At 50.9% G+C, this 19,142-nt stretch overlaps 2 protein-coding genes across 4 annotated transcripts in view; one reads left to right on the forward strand and one right to left on the reverse strand.

Moving 5' to 3' along the window:
• Positions 1-2,673: 2,673 nt before the first annotated feature.
• Positions 2,674-11,316, reverse strand: LOC144175999 (NADH dehydrogenase [ubiquinone] 1 alpha subcomplex assembly factor 8). Its single transcript, XM_077705084.1, has 3 exons — positions 11,126-11,316; positions 7,456-7,554; positions 2,674-2,779 (listed from the first exon to the last, which is right to left on the reverse strand). Exons 1-3 carry the CDS (start codon positions 11,195-11,197, stop codon positions 2,765-2,767), a joined length of 186 nt encoding a protein of 61 aa, XP_077561210.1. The 5' UTR covers positions 11,198-11,316; the 3' UTR covers positions 2,674-2,764.
• Positions 11,317-11,682: 366 nt separating this feature from the next.
• The window catches only part of Msh6 (DNA mismatch repair protein Msh6), a 102,322-nt gene continuing 94,862 nt past the window's right edge, over positions 11,683-19,142 (forward strand). The window contains exons 1-5 of one of the 3 annotated variants that reach the window (XM_077705085.1): positions 11,683-11,998; positions 16,655-16,835; positions 16,922-17,067; positions 17,691-17,764; positions 17,875-18,045. In XM_077705085.1, coding sequence (XP_077561211.1) covers positions 11,827-11,998; positions 16,655-16,835; positions 16,922-17,067; positions 17,691-17,764; positions 17,875-18,045 — 744 coding nt within the window. In that variant the 5' untranslated portion in view covers positions 11,683-11,826. The remainder of the gene's footprint in view (positions 11,999-16,654; positions 16,836-16,921; positions 17,068-17,690; positions 17,765-17,874; positions 18,046-19,142) is intronic. The other 2 variants (XM_077705086.1, XM_077705087.1) reach the window with 2 other exon arrangements.

Here is a 19,142-nt window from a genome sequence, read left to right on the forward strand (position 1 = left end):
ATGTGGCTGGAAATATATAAGACTATTGCGCAGTAAGCTTTTCACTTTGGCCGGGTGGATGAATCGAGTTACAGACAGACAGACCATAATTTCTGGGTTTAAAGGGGCCCTGAAAGGCATTTTGAGCACACTAAATGAACTAGCGCAACCGTTAGATTGGTTCGTCCTCTATGCCAAGTATTACTCTTTTACGCGCAGCGGAAAGCTCACACTTTTGTTGCAAAGATTGTCGTTTTTTTCTCACCCTTCCCTTCGTGTTTTTGGACGCCGCCATCTTCACATGTCTACATCATCGATTCCCAGATGTTCGTCATGAGCTAGACATCCTGCTATTGGGCGGCTTTTTCACGCACTTCCGGCAAAGAGATGAGTCGTCTGCTCAGCGTCGGCTCGCCGGCTGATCTGCCAGCGGAGTGCCGGAGTGCTTGGGCATTTTACGACAAACGAAACAAGTGTAAAACAAACGCTTAACCGTTTGTATTGAATGCAACACGGCCATAACACGACATGGATATTCTGTTACCTGAGTACCATAAAGAAAGCGTTGAAGCCCCGTGGCACTTCTTTCGTGCAATCGCAGAGAACGCCCTCAGCCGAATGCCCGGGTTTGACACATACATTTTATTCAACTTCAAAACAATCCAGAGATGCGTTTCTAACGAATACAACGTCACAACATGCGTTGAAAGTCTGAACCACGATTGACAGAGGATGGGTTGCCTCTTGCCCGTCGTAAATTCGGTACTCACCTCGCGCGCGATTTGGGACGAACAGCAAGCGCACAAGCCGATGGCTTTTAGCCACGCACACTGCACATACCCCATGCGAGGTTGAGTCGTACGTCGCTCGAGAAAGATAATCCAGACCATGGGAAGAACTATCCACCCGCAGAAGCACGTCGCATTTCATCGCGAAACAAAGGCGTCCACAACACACACACCATCGCCTCCTGTAATGCCAAACGCATCTCGCACTTCCCAATGGGAGTGAGTGGTACGCCTGCAGTGCCCACATGTCGCGAAGTGGGGCCCCAAGCTGAACCGGGATCACGCAACCGTAACTGACTTCTGGAACGGTTTGTGCCTTGTTGCCAAGGCAACTGATGTTTGAGATTGTCAAAGAAATGGCGCTCGCTCCAGCGCTAGAAAGCTCAGAGCCGCGACGGAGCATGTTTTGCCAACGTTGCCGCTCTCCACCACGCGTCGCCCCAAGCTGAACTGGTTACATGATTGAAGCGTTTTGTGCACGGGTTCTGTATCGGTTTAATAGGACTTTTTCGCAAGCCGCCGGCAGGAATTACCACCGCCGCAAAATAAGACCCGGCACCAGCGGGGCCACATCTGATACGGCGCTTTTTGGATAAACAGTGCGCGGTGCATCAAGCGAACGAGCGCACGACCCTCCCCGTGCGGCTGCGAGTTCGCCGCCGATAAAAAGTCATGTGCCGCCAGCAACGTACACCGCGAAAGGGCAAGGCCAGGCCGCCGCATACATGCGGCCAGGTTTTTCGTTCGCTTTTCCAGCCTTGAGCGGAGTGCGGGATTCATGGTGTCAACAAAGCTTGCCCGTAGCAGACGACAGTCTGAGCAGCACAATAGCGGAAGTACGTCACCGCTGCGGAGCGCAGCTCATAGGAGGCAAGGCTCGCGCGCCGTCAACGGCGGAGAGTAAGTCGAAAAGAGGAGGAAACGCGGAGCGACGATAATGCGCGGTTTTTTATTTACGATTTCTCAGCTAATACTCATCGCTTTAACATAATTCTTGCGGGAGGAGATTGCAAATACATTGCTTTATTTGGGTACATGTACATCCATGCATCGGCAGAAGGTATTTCAGGACCCCTTTAAGTAGCCCAAGAAAGACTAATGTCTTTAAAAGCTACCGTTGCAGCATGAGAGCGGTGCCTCGCTCCCACTTTGTTACGCAATGAAAAGGGAAGTGGGTAAGAGAAATGCCAGCTTTGCTCATTCCTCAGCGAATAATACACCATTGCTCGCCGAACAAAGGCCGAGAGAGCTACGAAACGTATGAGCGTTCAGTTAAAACAAAAGTTCGTGCAGCTTTTATCAATAAATCATCCACATGGGTCAAAATCCTGTTTTGAACAGAGCGAGACTTTGACAGTGACGGTATTGTTCTTTGTTGCCCATTTTCCGACGCCATGCGCTTGGTCGCCTTGCCAGGTGTGCACCAAGCCATACAACCACACAGGCCTCTCTTATTTGTCATTCTGGACCGCTCGATTTGCTCCAACGCAGCTTCGTATTTTATTTTCCCATCGAATTTTTACGTAAACAGCTGCTTTTGAGCTTTTGAGCAGAGAGACCAATAGCTCCAGAATGACGTGAGCGCTAATATGCGTTTGCCTCTGTAGGTGGCTCTTTCACTCTTGCCTCTTAGAGGAGAATTTTTGCTGCGACCTGCAGCATATGCGTTGGCGATATCTTCGCCACGGCTCCTTTGAAGATGTAGGCTGGCTTCCCCACACTGCGTTTCTCCCCGCACGCGTGCACAAGCCACAGCAGCTTCACTGAAAGAGACGAAGCTTTTCTCCCGCTTGTGGTGAAGCAATGGCCCGCAATCCAACAGGCCCACCCACGTGGGCTTCCCCTGTGCTGCAACTACGGCAACAGTTGCTTCGCTACCCCCTTTTCAACCCTGTCATGTTGGCCATTTCATTACACTGAAGTTTACTGCATCCAAGCCTTGCTACAGTTGCTCTGCTTCCACCATTGTCCACTCCAAGTCGCCCACCAAGTCACTTTCACGGTTTCTTCACCTGCAAGAGTCGACAAAAAATGACAACGCAGAATCAGTGCCAACTTCTACCCTATTCCGTGCATTATTGATGCATTCAAGCCATCGCATTAAAGTTTAAGGTCAGTTTTTCCGTAGGAAGAAATCGTTTTTATTTGTTCGCCAAAATAAGCGGGCAACTGCCGTCATTATTGTTGGCGTTAAACAAAACAGACCAGAAAATGCAACCTTCGTGCAAGGTTTGAACGTGAGAGACATGCGGTAGCTCAGGAAAATTTTCTTAAAGGATTCTCATTTACTGTAGCACCCTGTATTTAAAGGAACATTACAGGATTTAAAAATATCAATTTGCTGCGCATCATTTGCTCAGAAAGCCGGGAACTGTGCGTAAAGCGTTGACCGGGGCAGCTTTTCGGGAGTTGGCCAGGGAGACGAGAGGCACTGCCCGGAAGTCTGGCCGCTTAGCCGCACGCCCCCGGCAGTGCAGTGCCCCGCAGCGGCTGTCTCGCTTCCCCACGGGGAAAACGCAGTTGCATTATTTTCCAATACTGCTGTCCCAGTCACTTTAATATCCGGGTTTCCAACATTTGCACACGCCCACTAAAAGTGAGACACATTTCTGCGATCAACCCCCTCTGAATTGGTTAACTGGACTTTCGCAGTTATTCTCTGCAGTCTTCGGAAACACAGGGAATGCAACAAGTGTGCAAAAACCCAGCTCGATCCGAAGCAGCAAGCAATAGCTTAGGAAGGATGGGTAGCCCTGGCTGCTTGGATGTGACATCCAGAGGGTCAACCTCACCCGTCCAACTGCTTTACGCTCTTGTTTATAGATGGTAATCACTGAAAAGTTCGGCGGGCAATTTCTTTACTTGGCAACACAAGAAACCACCATGACAGTGCCCGCTGTGCCTGCACGTGCGCAGTGCACCTGCATTCCGTGGGAAAACAAAACACACTGGCATGTGTCGCCTGCTTGTTTCCCTCTGGTTCTCGGCCATGGCATCCACACTGAGCACAGCGACAACATGCAGCGGTCCTCTCCTTTTCCCTGAGAACTGGGGAATGAAAGCACAGCTGCGAACGTGGCACGGTGGAGCACTCTCGAGGAATGCCGACTTGGACAGCAGGGCAGTCAGTGCATGCGCGGCTGTCTGCCGAGCCGTGCCGTGCTTCCACAGGCACAGGCGGATTGCAGATGCCCTGGGAGCAAATCGCTCGAGTTTGGCTCCTGCACGGCAATGCTGTTGGCAACAATATTTCCGTGTTGTCCTTGAACAGGCTACAGACCAGGAAGGGGCTTTCACTAGCACATGCATGCCGCTTGGTCCATTATGGCGCAGTTGCACGCCTACGCAGGCTCTGAAGTTTTCGCGCTCTACCTAGTCGTGCAATGGTTGCAACCATGTCTGGCCATAGTTGATATCGTAGGTTGCTGCACGTATCAGCACCTAGGAATTACTTTGCGTTTGGTGAGGCACAGTTTAGAACATCAAACAGCTGTTGCCATGTGCTGTGCTCTGTCGGGCGCCAGCATGTCCATCTCATGGAGTCTGACGTCACCCGTGATAGGCGAGACGCAGTGTCGCCTTAGCAACACAGAGCTCCACGGCTGCTGGCGTGACCAGTGGGGCCACTTCAGCGCTCCACATCAGTAGCGTGTTTGTAAGTGAACAGCTTAAGCGTTGGACATCCACTGTGCCAGCATGCTGGATGGCTGCTGCGAAGTGCCTCATTTCCCCAAGAGCCACTTGGCGCAACTGCACATGTGCAGCTCCCCTGGTAAGATGCGGCGTGCCGGTCGCATTCCTTTCCCTCAACTGGTTGTCAGTGGGGTGCCTGCATGGTGGGTGGTGCCCTGTGCAAGCAGAGGGGCACTGGCCACTGGTTTCCCATGTCCTGTGCACCAGTCCAGTTCACCCGCTTTACGGTACCGTGCACACTACACATCCCTTTATGCACTTTAAAGGCATACTGGGATCTCTCAATGGACAGCCAATGTTGCGGGCACCGAGGCGCTGACGTTGCAGTGCTTGCAGTCACAACGCGTGCGACTCTCGTGCCGGAGAACAGGCGTTCCCCCTGCTCGTTTTCTTCTTCCAGCTGTCAGGGCCAGCGACAGTCTTTGCCCAAAACCTGGGCCCTTATTTCTGAAGGAGTCTTAACTATGTTCCCTCCCCTGTGGCTGTGAAGCACAGCAGCTCCTTTTTCTCATTCCCATTTGCTCAGGCTATCACTGGGATGCTTGGGTCACCCAGGAGCCTTTGGAGCCACAATTCAAGTTGTTGTGCACCTTTTGCCATTTTCCCATGTGTTTACAATGCACGTATCATATTACAGGGAGATTATTATTATTCGGTTTGCGTCCTTGTATACCATACACACTTGCTATCAAGCACACTGCTACTGCATAGGCCTCAAAGTGCCCTGTCTGCTGCTAGAAGAGACCGCTCCGTCCAGAAGTTGTGCCCGACATACAACACTGTTGTTTCTACTTATTCTCTGATTAATGTGAAAATATATGCTGAGCACGAATAATAACAATGACACCATTTTAAATACTACGTGTTATAATTGCAGCCACACTTCCTATAGGTCAACCCTTAAAGATTGAACTAGCAATGTTGGGATAAAACGGGCGGCCCCAGAAGATGCAGCACCCTTTACTCTTTCGCGCAGCAGCGTTGCCACTGGGCGTCCTTTGCACCATCGTCCATCGCCGGCCACATCAGAAGGGCCAGCCTGAACCGTCTCCACCCCCGACAAGGCAGGAAGCGCCCATTCCACTCCTCATCCAGACCTCAGGCCACTTCGGCCAGAGGGACAATGAACTGGGGGACGCCTCCCAGTGTGGCGTGTCAAAGGAGACCTGTGAGCATTTGTCAAGCATTGCCCATGTGGCTGAGGACGGACCATACTTGTGCGCATCCAGCACACCCTTGGCTTACGCACCCAGTATTTGTGATCGGAGAAAAGGGAAGAATGCACAAGTGCCACACGACAAGCTGTTTATGGGTGCATGAACTTCACTCCTTGCCACGCTAGGCTGGCTCTCGTCACCTTCGAGTCGCAGCATACCGTATAGCCACCGCTGCAAACCCAGGTCTCTCCCTCACAATATAAAAAAAAATGTCCAGCCACATGCAGCACTCGCTGAGCAGCAATCTTTTGCAGAAAGGGTGCACTGCATGGAACTACATAGGTGAGCTCTGCCGGGGCCAGGTGCGGAAGCCAAAGCGTGCCATCTAAAAAGGGATGCTCGAGTTTTCTTTGAATTAGCCTGGGCAGAAGAACCTGCAAGGCCCCTCATGTGCCTGTGACGCCCTTTGAGCCTTGCAGACCACAGCCACCGAGAGGGTCTTTTTCTGCACGCACGTGCTGCTGCACAGTGTACGAGCTTCTGCATGAAAAGATAAACCTTGGCTGCAGTTTTCTTCGCTACTCTGGTACGGGCAATCTTTGAAAGGCTGCTTGCACAGACATGCATTTGCGGTGGCCCTGCCATGTGGATATTGATAAGCCACTACTGGCGCCGTTTTCGCCTGGTACGTGATCCTAATGCAGCACATTTTTTGGGCCTTAGAACGCAGTGATTAAAACAGTTTCCTTCAGTGGCATCGCAGGAACTGTTGGGCCAGTTGTTCGGCCTCGGCTTGCCTGTCCTCACCAGACAGCACTCCCCGTCCCCCAACAGCTGTTAGGGTACATTGCTTGACGGCTGAAGTGACACGACTGACACCGTCGCCAACTGAGCCACCGTCCACGCAGGCGATGCAAGGCTTGGTGGAATAAGGTGGGAGAAACGAAGGAAACCAGGTGCGCCATGTGCGAAGCAAGCCAACAATTCAGCAGGTCATCTGTCGCTTCTCTTGGTCGCCCCTGGATGGCGTTATTGCTGTGCTTCAACACAGTTGCTGCACACGGGCTAGAGCGGCCTTTAGGGTGGCCAAATGCACTTTCCTTTTTTCCTGCGCCTATCACGGATGCGCAATGCAAACAGAATGCACTGGGATGCTCTGCTTGAAGGGTGGCAGGCGAAGCGCAGGAACTCCATCTGCACGCTCGACTCACAAACTTTGGTGACGATTATGAGTTAAGATTCTGTGGTGTAAACTTTGGGTAGCACCTGCCCCCCAAAACAAGGTCAGCTATACTAGATCAGCTGAGGGTATTTATATGCCCCCCTTAGTTTACCACATCTGTCAGCAAACTTCCTTTTGCTAGGAGCACCTTTGGTAGCGCCTCCCAACACGTGTGTCTCACACAAAAGCCTACTTTCCTGTGCCAACTTCAAAAGAGACTAACAGCAGCGCTCTGAGTGGGCCTGCACCCCACGTGTTTCCTCGAATCAGCTGCCTGGACGTGCACACATCGCTGCAAAGGGTCCGCTTGAGCGAAGGAGGGACTCAGAATATTAATTGAGGCTTAAACATGAGTGGCCTCCAATGAGCCAAGCAAGCACACACCAGAAGACACACACTAATAAAGTGAAAACACTTGTGCCCATGGTATTTTCTTTTTTTTTTGCATCAGCCAGTGCTCTGTAATGCTACCCGAAAGCAATCACCCCACGTTTCTTGCTCCAGTTGAGCCACAGCACTGCATCAACTTCTGCTCCGGTGACGTCGTTCTTTTGCTCCAGCATTGGGAAGAGTGGTTATCTCCAGACTCTCCCCGAAGAAGCCAGACTGCACTCACGTGTTTCTGGATGCAGCTCTTGAGCTGGCCAAACTCCTTGGCACAGTGGTGCATCTTGAGGTCGTCCACCCTGGCCACGCACGTCCCATATGCTACCGCCTGCACAAGGAAGAGGCCCCATTGCACACACCAGACAGCTCTGCAAGGAAGCAACGCCAGCCACAAAGGTGGCCAACACAAATTCTTCCCATCTGCAGGCTGTTCAGGAAAGTGCTCAACTCAATTCTGTGCAACCTCTGAGGCACTGACAGGCACGCAGTACAGGTGCCCCAGGAGGTGCACGTGCCACAGCCGCAGCAGCCGCCGACCTGCCTGCTGTTCCAAAGCGATGGCAGGCACACCCGACAGGATGATAACAGTTGTGCATTTCCAAAACTGCACACAAATTCTCATTGCCACTACGCTTGCCCGTCCAGTTTAATGTATTCGTGAACTCAACGTCGTTAACACTCCATTACAAGGATCTTCCAAGCAGAGAGAAGAGGATGTTCTTGGAAATGACTCGTGTCGTCAAGAGACGATTGAAAGAACCCCGCACACAAAGAAGCACGCGTGCTGCCGTCAGAGGAACAGTGCATGCAGCCTCTGCTGTACGCGAGGCACACTTGAAGTGCAACATGTCAAGTGCTTAGGAAGGCAGTCATTGCAAATGAAATCCGGGCAATTGGATTTTTGCTTACAAATTATATGCAACCTGCATTGTCACAAGGCAATTGTTTCTTTTTGCATCTTCCAACTGAACAGAATGTCTGAATTTCAGAAGCTTTGGGTGTCTCTGCCAAGCTCGGAAAATAGCATAGATGCACATACACACAGACATTGTTATGACAAAAGTTGCTTCTACAGCAGAATTCCAGGCACCGCCAAAGGCCAGCTCATCACAGTGGAATACACCACATTTCACAACTTTGGTTGACTGTCGTTGTCTGGCGTAGCATAACTATGCCTGTTAACACTATAAAAAGGCTTAACAATATAAACAGTGCCGTGTTTGCCCTTTTCTCAGTCTTTGTCTTCCCTTGCGCTGTTGTCATCATGAACGTACACCAACAGACAGTTCCGTTTTATCAAAAGTGGGGCTTTGTGGCTTACATTGTAATTTTCGGGGTTTATTTTGAACTGGCCATCGGATTAACCTAAACTGCAGTTAGCTTCATTCTACATTGCCTCTGCAGCGCATCACATACAAAAACATGCTTATAGTATATGTTGATGCGTCCTTCCCATGTTTTCGATCGCCTTTGCTTTATTAGAATTATTAGAATTTTTTTTGCCTGTTCATTGATTGCACTGAAGCATGTATGTTCGCCTTGTTTATATTACCGAATTTGCCACTATAGTAGAAACCTTAACCCCGTGTGCAATATTCGAGTGTAATTAGGTCTCCTTGCCCCATGGTTCACCATTACATGATCCCAAGTCTTGCCCTCCCCCGATTTTTCTAGTCCCGGGGTTTGCACGCGACTTTTACTCGGATTATGTGGTCACATTGATGCATCTGGAGAAAATCCTTCAAAGAACTTTGGAAATATTAGTGCTATATGAATGGAACAGGGGGGGTTCCGACATTGGAAGTGAGGCCCCAACAGAGGTGGTGGAGTCTACGAGAACTCGTCAAGTAGGACAAGTCGTCATAGGTCATCTTCCACCAGGGAAACTCGTAACCTAGGACAACTGGACAATGGCCCCTCTCCCGTTACATGTGTTGTTAATCATGCTCAAATAAAAAAATACAGGATTTCCTGTAATTCTCTACTTGTGCATCAACACCCTCCTTCGATTCAGCAGCCCTACGTTTCCATGGTGGAATTGGAGGTACGTGGCGGGCCAGACAGCGCATTTTTGTGGTTTTTGGTGTGATTTGTTCAGATAATCGTACGGCCGATATTACATTTTGTTTGCTCCTCCTCAATTTGTTTCAATTCTACATTTTTATCTTTTAGCTTATTTTATTTTTATGACATTTTTATCAAACTTTTTATCATTTTTATTTTATCAAGTGAAGGCGCTGTTTAAGTAGACCTTCACGAGTTCTCTATTGTTGGTGCTTACTATTTTTATCTTACTGTTTTTTATGCCTTATGATAAAAAGGTAAAAGAGTATGGGCTAAAAAACCCCAGACGAGTGGGGGGAGAGATGAAAACGAACCAACCTGTAGTATGGTGACTAATTTTGTAACTAACTTTTTTCCTGTTAGTTCCAAGCAAGGCAACAAGAACTTGGTAACCTCTGACAAGGCTTGGTAACCTCTTAGTAACTGAACTCAGTGGCCATTAAGGATTAGGAATGCAGAAATCGGGAGAGACCTGCTAGCGTTCTAGTTCGATTTTTGACACTGGACTCGCAAGCACCACGAAGTGCCTTAGTGCTTAGAACATACGCGGCAAAATAATTAGATTAGATTAGATACAAAAGTGGTGTGCAAAAAAAAGTATGGAGAATATCGAGGCATTCTAGTCATATCTATCTATATTCTAGGCATATCACGCCACAATGCCGTGATATGCTCCGGATCAGCAGGCGAACTACAGATCCAAGGGGATTCGTTATGGCAGTACCACCTGCGCAATGGACAGAACAAAATTTGTGGAGACAAATTTTGCGCATCACAAAAACAAAATGCACACAGGGAATAAAACACACCTATAAAGTCTATAAATTCTGTGAAATAGGCTCGCTTTAGAAATTTTCCCAAGTTACATAGTCAGGAGGAAACTAAAAAAATGTACTGCAAATTGTGTTACATAAAAAGGCCGGGAAAGACGGCTTCCATAAAACGAAAAACGGCTTCGACACCAACTTGCCGCACTCGTAAAGGCTTTTAGAAGCGCACGTTTCCTTTTTCTTCTACTTTTTGCAGTGGGTGAAAATAGCCGCCCTCGCCATAATATATGCATGCCTACATAATAGATACGTATGTAAAAGTTGCTTTTTCAAGCTTCGATTGCCCTGTTTTATTGCCACCAAAGCCGTCTCTCACACGGCAGTGATAGCCTAAAGTGCGTCGCAATTGTTTGTTGCAAGTTTCAAGGCGCCACAGACACCAGCAGAATGCGGGCGGGAGGACAGCTGCCACGCCTGGAATAGCGAATAGGAGGTCCTACTGCTGCTGCCAGCCCGCCGGTGTGGTGCGCTCCACCAAGGAGCAGTGTTAACAAGCCCCACTGGCCTTCAACGACGGGACGGAAGAGCACTGTTCTTCCACGGCACAGCCCCAGCCACCCTACCCCACATTCTGTGGGCCTGCCCCCAAAACCCCTATCCCCGAATCACCACAGCTGCGCAGTAGAGAGAAGCACTGGCATCCCACGACAGGGAGGTACAGACCTCCCTGATCGCAAGGGCCGCCTCGGTTGTCGTTGGGCTGATAACAACGACCATCAACTTCTCACGCTAAAGACCACGGCTGGCTGGGCCGCAGCTCTCTCCTCGCTCTCCCTTCCCACGAATGCACCCTCAGGCTGCCAACAGCTGGGCGGCTGGAAGAACCACTGACTACTCTTTTGCGGTCACCTGGATGACAGGCGGCGTTGCCGTAAAAGCGAACTCCTAGGGCAGGCAGGTTTTAAAGGCTCAGCGCGCCGTAGTGGAGGGGCTACAGGAGGTGCCGACCACCAACTATAACCGTCGCGACAGTGCAACGCATCAGCTGCCAGAAGTGGACGGTACCTGCTTCGAACACTTGATGTACGCATCCGGATAAGAACTCAGCCGCTGTCTCGCCTTTTTGACGGCATTCATGGTGGCACTTAACTTATTTGCTCGGTAAGTTCACGCGATGCGCACACAACAGTGGATACCTGGCGCGCGCGGAGCCGGCGGGCGGCCACAGAACAGAAGGCGGCTCACCTCTCACACTTTATAAAATAATGATGATGATGATGATAAAGGCCTTCTCTTTGAATCGGGGTGATGGCATGCGTCATCTAGCCTATCTTAGATTGAATTTCAACTTAGTCTAAACAAAATTTTGCCTTCTAGAATTAATGCTCACACAATGTACAATAGCCAGCATTTTTTTAGAATATGTGGGTAGAGTTTGTTGGTGACATACCACATTTTAATCAAAGAGGTAGAAAACTTGTTTAAAACACACGTATATTACTTGTTTATAATATTTTAATACAAGTTAATAGGTATTTTACACAATTTGTTTTTTTTTGCTCTGCAGTAGGCGTGAATGGGTCATGGGCGCAGACGGCGCAGATGGGGTCGGTAGGCAACCACGATTTCGCGCGCTTCTTGCACACCGTGCTTGCCGTGCTCCTGCTGTGCTTGTTCATCCTCGCGCGTTTCTTCCTACAAGTGCGCGTAGTGTCGTGACAGCGACGACCTGCATTCGACCCAGTTCTTATTGGGGAGCATTCGCGATGCCAAAAGGGAACACGCTGTTTGCGTACTTCAGCAAGAGCCCCAAGGCCGATGCCGCCGCCGCCGTCGAGGCTGTCAACGGCGGCGCTTCGCCGTCTTTGAACGGCCAGAAGGGCCCCAAGGGAGCGGAAGGCAAGCGAGTCACCAGCAGCGAGGCCCATTCGCCCAAAGGTAAACACGAGTCCTTCCAGGTCCGCATCTCGGCTGCTCAGCGCCTGCTCTGCTGGGCCCCCACAGCACATGGCTGCTTGATTCTGCGCGCACCTCAAGCATGGCATTCCTTGTTTGCTTTCCCCGTCGATTGGTGCGCGTCAAATCGTTTTCAAATGCCAGCACGTGGTCCAAAGTAATTACTGGTTGCTATGGTATGCTCCCTAAAAGTGTAGCTCGTAAGTCGACGAATCATTATGGCTGTGCTCGCTGAACAGTTGTGCTCGCTGAAGTAATTAGCGTTGCTAAGCGCAAGGTTCGTTCGGCAATGCTGATTACTATGTTTTCAGTTGGCGTGGCGCCAACGGGCCTGGTCTTGAAAAAAAAAAAATTTCGAGTATGGCAGGCAGTGTGATTTAAAAATAACAAAAATCGGAGGTGGCCGTCTGCTCTTGGAACAGCCTAGCAGACGACGGCAGCAGCGGCATTTGCTATGTGCGTATGCGGCTACTCTTGCCGAATTTGCCAAATCACTCCAGCAAACGGCGCTGCTCGACCGAACGGTCGACGCTCCAGTGATATTGGTAAAAAATTGGGCGGGTGTACCTGTCTCTGACAACGGACGCATAGCAACGAGATTTTTATGCTTAGTTTTAAAGGTGACAGCGTTTGTTTGGCTGTCTAAACGCGAAATTTCAGTCTGTGTCAATTAACTCAACGCGTTGCAACCTCTTATTTCGTTTCGTTGTTTTTGGTACAACCCACAACTGCGCCAATCTCAGGTCGAGTTTGGTCTCCGTCGGTACCTGTTTTAGTGCATGCAGAAGGGGGCCTCTCATCAGATTTTATTCAAATAAACCATTTGTCGTTTCAATTTCTTCCCGTTCTGGTGTGCTCATTTCTAGTTACCAACCGGCTGCATGTTTTAGAGAAATACGAAGACGGGGTGGAGTTTTTGTGGCACAAGTTCGTCACCGAGACGGTCGGTTTGGGACAGAGCTAGCAACGCACGCTTCCCCCTCACCGTTTGCTGCCGAAGTGTGTGCGAGTGAGGCATGTTAGTGAAGAAAGTGACCCTTATTGGCAAGCTTTGCCGCTTGAAGTGGGGGAAAAGACAGGATGGTTGGACGCGTGCGCACACATCGGTGTCTGCACACCAGAGGGGCACTTTGCCACGCCCCTGCTTGCTTTGCTGCCGGGTGTGCGTGTCAAGGGTGCACTCAAGCATGTGCCCAGCACAATACCGTCCTTGGGGGGCCCTGTTAATTGCGAACACACGCGTCCACAGCTAGCTGTCGCTGCCTCTGCAAGACGGGGGAAAGCGGCTGTCGGAGCTGAGGAACCAGGTTGGCTGGCCCGTGTGCCAAAGACTCGCTGCTGCCATCGTTGTGTGCCTGTGTCCTCAGGGGATGTGTCCGCCAAGCAAGAGGTTCTCCGTGGCATGCGTTCGAACTCGGTAGTAGTGCGAGGTGGCTGTCCACACAAATGCACCGCAGATGGGGCAGGAGCATGCAGCAGGCGGAGACCGTTCCTCAGTAAAGTGCAAAGCACAGGATCTCCATGCTCTCGCATTCACGGTCAAGCGTCCTCCGACTCGTCGTTTAATCCACGTGTTCAGTGAATGCGAAATGGCTTCCCTGTGGCATCTGCCACCATACAAGGGGTTTGAATTCTTTCGTCGGTTGCCATGGCACTGACTGGTCGTGGGGACCCACGGGATGAGCTGCTGGACGCACGCACTGTGGCCTCAGCCGCGTCTGCCCCCCGCCACGCCCAGGCAGCGCACCCGAACAGCCGGTGTGCAAGCGTGGCCTGCATTTGGCCCTCCAGCGGCACGTGTGAGAGACCAAGGGGGCCGGCAACGTGAGGAAAACAAAAGGTGCCCGCCACCACACAGGGAGGAGGAGACATTCCACGCGCTCTTGGACCAACATCGTCTCCTCGCTTTTGTGCTGACGCACTCGTTTCCCTTCCTCCTCTCGGTGATCATTGCAGCTACGCACAGTCTTCGCCCGCTTGAAGAGCTGGTAGGAAGTTGGTGTTCACGCATCTTGCGCTACATAAACTTGGCCGCGTGAAAGGGGCTCCAGTGCAGCGACCAATGTAGTGCTTCTTTCCGCACCCTTGCTGTCTACTTTTTGCGGCTTCCAATGCGCAAGCGTGACAGGTGCCGAAAATGCCGTATCGCTCATAGCCTTCTTAACGTAATGAGACATCATGTGAACATTGGCACAACTCCACACTTTTATTGCATTCCCTTCCATTGTTAATGCTGGTGTTTTCAGCTCCTATCTTTTTGATGCTGCCTGCGCTGCGGACGACACAACCGATTGCGGGAATCCAGCTTGCTCCACCCTTACAATCTGCACTGTGAAGCTTCCTTGAACTTTGTGGGGACATGATTTCTTCTTTAAAGCCGACATGATGTACTTTTTGAATGTACTACGTTTCTTTTCGGGACCTTGGTTTATAATTCCAGCACACATGGTTGTCACAGTAGGTTATAACAGTGTATAAAAACTGATTCAGTTATCTTTTGTTCTTTGTGAGTGAAGGTTAACCCTTTGCCATGGCACTCAAAAACATTTAGGACATCTGCAATGGCGTCATCATATGGGGTGCTGGTTTGCTTTTTAAAAGCGTCAGGAAATCGTCAACGTAACAAAAAACAGAAACCACCTCTTCTCAGTGGAGCCTTTTATTCATCGCTTTGTCAATTTCTGATAGAAAAATATAGCATGGCAAGGGTACAACACATGAGCCTCTGCATATTCCCTATTAGTGCACATAAAGGGTTTTGTCAAATTGCACAACAGCAGAGCTGAGGTAAAACTCAAGTGATGCTACAAACCTCTCAACAGTTATCCCAGCTGTATTCGGAAAAGCCACTTCTCCATGAGATTCAACGCATTTTTGAACAACCTGAAATCGCGAGGGATGGAGTAAAACAATTCTTCCACGTCGACAGAAAAAGCATGGCCAATGGCGTCGTTCAACTGTGAAAAATTAATAGCGAAGGGTTCGTACAGGTCCTTGAAAACCCTCGAAATTGATAATTGAGTTTTGAAGGGCCTTGAAAGTCTGGAATTTTTTCTTTCTTCTTGAAAACCCTTGATTTCTTTGGGCGACAAAGAGGAGACCCGATTACGCGACAGGTTTTCGTGGCTTCTATCAATGTGGCCCTGCAACCTCCCCGTCCAAAACATGCTTTTTACAATTTAAAGCCAGCTTGGGGGTGCAATCATGCTGCTGTGTACAGCTTTTACAATTTAAAGTAAGCGTGGGAGCACAGGCGTGCTGCTTTGTACGATGGCTCATACGGAACGAAATCCCTGCATTGGACGAGGCAGACATTAGCATAGGTCCCCTTCCAATTTTTCATTATGCATTGCCTCATCCTGTTATTCATTTTACATGTCTTCCTGTTGCTGTGCCCCACTATGTTTTGAAAACGAATGGTGCCGACACTCTAGGGCGAACTAAAAGTGAGCACAGATAGGCAAAACTCTGAATGTGAGAACACCTAAGCTTTTTTTTGACGGGTGTGATGCTGGGCAGATCCAGTGGAAAAGTCATGAATCCCCCCCCGTTAAGGAACGCAAAAGTTTGGGGAATGAGAATGGCAGGAGGTATTAAGTTGTGTTCCTCGTTATCCGAGACTGTGTATTAAGAGCATTTGCAGGGCTCAAAAAGTTCAAGGTGGCATGGCTTTCATAAAGCTCCCCCAGTATTACTGCGGGTGGGTGTTCACTTCCAAACGGTGGAGCTCTTCCAAAGAGATGTCCCTTGAGGTCACTTTTTTGAGACATAAAGAAGCAGACGTTTAGTGTGTGAAAACAGTAGTGGTCACTTTTTTGAGACATAAAGAAGCAGACTTTTAGTGTGTGAAAACAGTAGTGAAACGTCAGCACACGTGCTCTCCAGCGCCTTTGAAAGTGCCTTGGCAGGGCCTTGAAAGTCCCTGAATTGTTGTTTTTCAATTTTGTACGAACCCTGATAGCTTTTTCTGGGTTTTTTGTTTGAAATGAGTCGTTAACGTCTAGGCGCTTCAAACAACTTTGCAAGAGCCTACTAACTTTCTTCTGCCACTCACACGAATATCCTTCTTGCTCCGAAGTAGTCTCCTTTGCTCCTGTTGAGTGAGGTAGCCAGTTTTTGCTCGTGGACAACGCTTTGAACTTTGCTGACACATGAGGTGTGAAGTTCTTTTGGATGGCAGCTGTTCTGTCAAAAAGTCCAGTCGCCAAACCCTCCTTGGTTACCCTGCTGTAGAAGGGGATACCTGAAGTGGGGTCCGTGCGCATTGGCCGCCCGTCTGACTTTGTGAGGCTGTCCAATAACCGGCCAGACTGCAGTTGAAGGTCGTGTGCTTCCGGGGAAGTTGGCCCTTTTCCTCAGGGAACTTCCCGGGAGCCACCCAGCAGCATGAAGGCGTAACATTGCTCCATCGTCTGCGTTTGATGGGAAAAGTGCCGTAGCCCTTCCCCACATGTCTGCGTCTGGTTGTCTCGTCTGGTCCTACAGACTTGACTTCCAGGAAGGCCTCTGTACAGTTGCAGCACCTGTGTGGAACTCATCCAGTTGTGAGTGGCAGTCAGCTGACAGGAGGTAGAACGGATGCCGTGCAGCAGTGTGTGGCCACCCAGCAGCAGCCTCCTCCCCTCCCTTTCCCCCCAGGCGGCAGCGCAGTGGCGTCCCTGCATGCGGTGGTGTGGGCCAAGCTAGAGGGCCACCCATACTGGCCCGCCCTGGTGTGTGGGCGCTCGGAGGGGGCCCCGTTTGTGCGGCCCGGTCCGCCGCCCAGCGTCCATGTGCGCTTCTTCGACAGCCCCCCCTCCCGGGCGTGGGTCAAGCTCAGGTGGGCCCCCCGCACGGCGTCTGCTGTGCCCCCCCGTGCTCCAACGTCGTCCTCCTCCCCCCCCCCCCCCCTCCCGGGTGGTGCAGGCTGACCAAGCCGTTCACGGGTCCCCGGCACCCGCAAGTGCCCGCCCAGCTGTCCCGGCCCGGCTGGTCCCAGGGGGTGGCGCAGGCCGAGAGGGCCCTGGCCATGGAGCCCCGGGAACGGCCCACCCTCTTCCCCCATGAGGAGGGTGAGCGTCCTCACAGTCCCCCTTTCTTGCTGCCCCACCCCCCGTGGTAGTGTCGAGGTTGCGGCTGCACATGGGGGGCGTTTCTTTTGCTCCAGCCTCAGGTCTTGGGGGGGCATTGGCAGGGGGCTCTAAGCAAACTTGAATGGAGAGCGCTTAAACTTTGACTGTAAACAAGGACGAGAAAGACTAGAACACAGGACGAAGCGCAAACTAACAACTGATTTATTAACGTGGATGAACGTATGCTTATATGTGCTCCTTGTAACACCATATGCAGTTGTAATCTTTCTGCATCTTTTTTCTTTGTATCTCTTTTTCATACAAGCACGTGTATATATACGTTCATCTATGTTAATAAATCAGTTGTTAGTTCGCGCTTCGTCCTGTGTTCTTGTCTTTCTCGTCCTTGTTTACAGTCAAAGTTTAAGCGCTCTCCATTCAAGTTATGCAGAACCAACTAGCCCCTACAGATGCCCTGTTAACGTTAGGCTCTAAGCAAGCGCGGCTCACACCATCCGTGTGCCCAAAAGAGGCCGCAGCATACCCAGTCGAGTGTGCTCTCGATGAGACGACCAATGTGCTGCCCACAAAGCTGCTGTTGCACCTGTTTTGCCCGCTTCCAGCAGGAGATGGCGGCAGCAGTGAGAGTGAAGACGAGGGCGAGGATGAGGACGACGCCGACGACGCCAGAGGAGGGGTGAGCGTGCCCTTTCCACCGTGATGGCTGCTGTGGACACCGTCTGTGCTCCTCCCCCGGCCTAGGCCGAGCCGCTTGGGCATTTCCTCTGAGGGCCCTCTTTCCCGCAGCCACGCCCCAAGCGCCAGCGTTTGAGCAGCGGCAGCGGCGGAAGCAGCTCGGAGGAGGAGTTCCGGCCGGCCAAGGGGGAGCTGGCCAGCGAGTCGGAGGAGGACAGCTGCAGCAGCGGCGTGGACGAGCACAGCATCTCGGAGAAGGAGCCCGAGTCCTCTCCCGAGAAGGTGCCTTTCCCCGCTTTCACGGGCGTCTCCCTGCCAGCAGTGTATCCGGGGCACGCAGGGAACTTCTGGACCAGGGGCCTGCAGATACTCCAGCGTTCCAATGCAAACCTCCGCAAACACTTCCATTCGCGAATCAAATACGCCCCATTCGATGTGCTCAGCTCTGCAAAAGCGAGACGTGAGCACACATTGACACACTCAGTCATCCAAACCACGCTTTCAACAAGTGGGCCTTGCACAGGTCACCAGTGTTATCATGCAGCACAGAGTAATTTGCAATTGCATCAGTGAACTTGTTGCCAGCTCTGGTGGCCTTTTTGAGTTCTGCGACCAGATGTTTGCGACGTGTTCGTGGGGCTTCCCATAAAGCAATCAGCTGTGCCGCCATTTTCGTTGCACTTTTTACAGCACCTGTTCGAATTTAAAAGCAGAAATGCTACGCAGGGTATATGCTTTTTGCATTCTCCTTTTTCCGTTTGCGTTCTGGACCACAGGGGACAAATTGGCACCTTTACATGGCTATAGTGTACGCTGTAATGTGGCGTCAACCTCTACTACCTCCGGGTGAATTCAGTGAGCGCCGGTGTAGCGCTGGCAACTGTAGTGCAAACCTTGTTTTGGCAGCACATCGCTCAATGTGCTTGCCTCACCTTGGTCCGTGAGTGTGGTTCTGCCGCATTTTCACAACTGTGGTTGGTGCCCGCAAAGTGCCCGTTTTGTCCTAGTCGCTGCCTGTGACTGCACTGCATTCCTGAAGTGCCCCCTCAAGGCAGTTCAGCAAATGATGCAAGCTGTTATTCCGCCACGTGCCATGGACTGCTGCAAATGAGAGCTGAATCTCTGGCTTGCAACTGCTGATCATGTGGAGCAGCTTCTCCTTTGCTACGAAGCCCTGTGATGTTTGGTATATGCATACCTGCCAGGTTTCCCGAATTTTCCGGGAGACTCCCGAATTTGCATGGTTTTGTACGATTGTACGACCGAAACAAAAATCTCCCGAAAACGCACCCGTCTTTGGCCAAATCTTTTTCCCAGTCTGCCCACAATGCTCTGGAGGTATACCTGCAAATTCCAACCCGACACCAATTGGCATCGTT

Source organism: Haemaphysalis longicornis, unplaced genomic scaffold, assembly GCF_048455015.1.
Source record: "Haemaphysalis longicornis isolate Haplotype H1 unplaced genomic scaffold, Haemaphysalis longicornis Haplotype H1 scaffold_3, whole genome shotgun sequence".
NCBI lineage: Eukaryota > Metazoa > Arthropoda > Arachnida > Ixodida > Ixodidae > Haemaphysalis > Haemaphysalis longicornis.

What these genes read in the sequence shown, in the direction of transcription:
- LOC144175999 (XM_077705084.1), bottom strand. Translation starts at nt 11,197, where the DNA reads ATGAATGCCGTCAAAAAGGCGAGACAGCGGCTGAGTTCTTATCCGGAT. An exon ending in ACATCAAGTGTTCGAAGCAG is followed by an intron (nt 7,555 to 11,125) that starts GTACCGTCCACT and finishes TTCCTTGTGCAG; the next exon opens with GCGGTAGCATATGGGACGTG.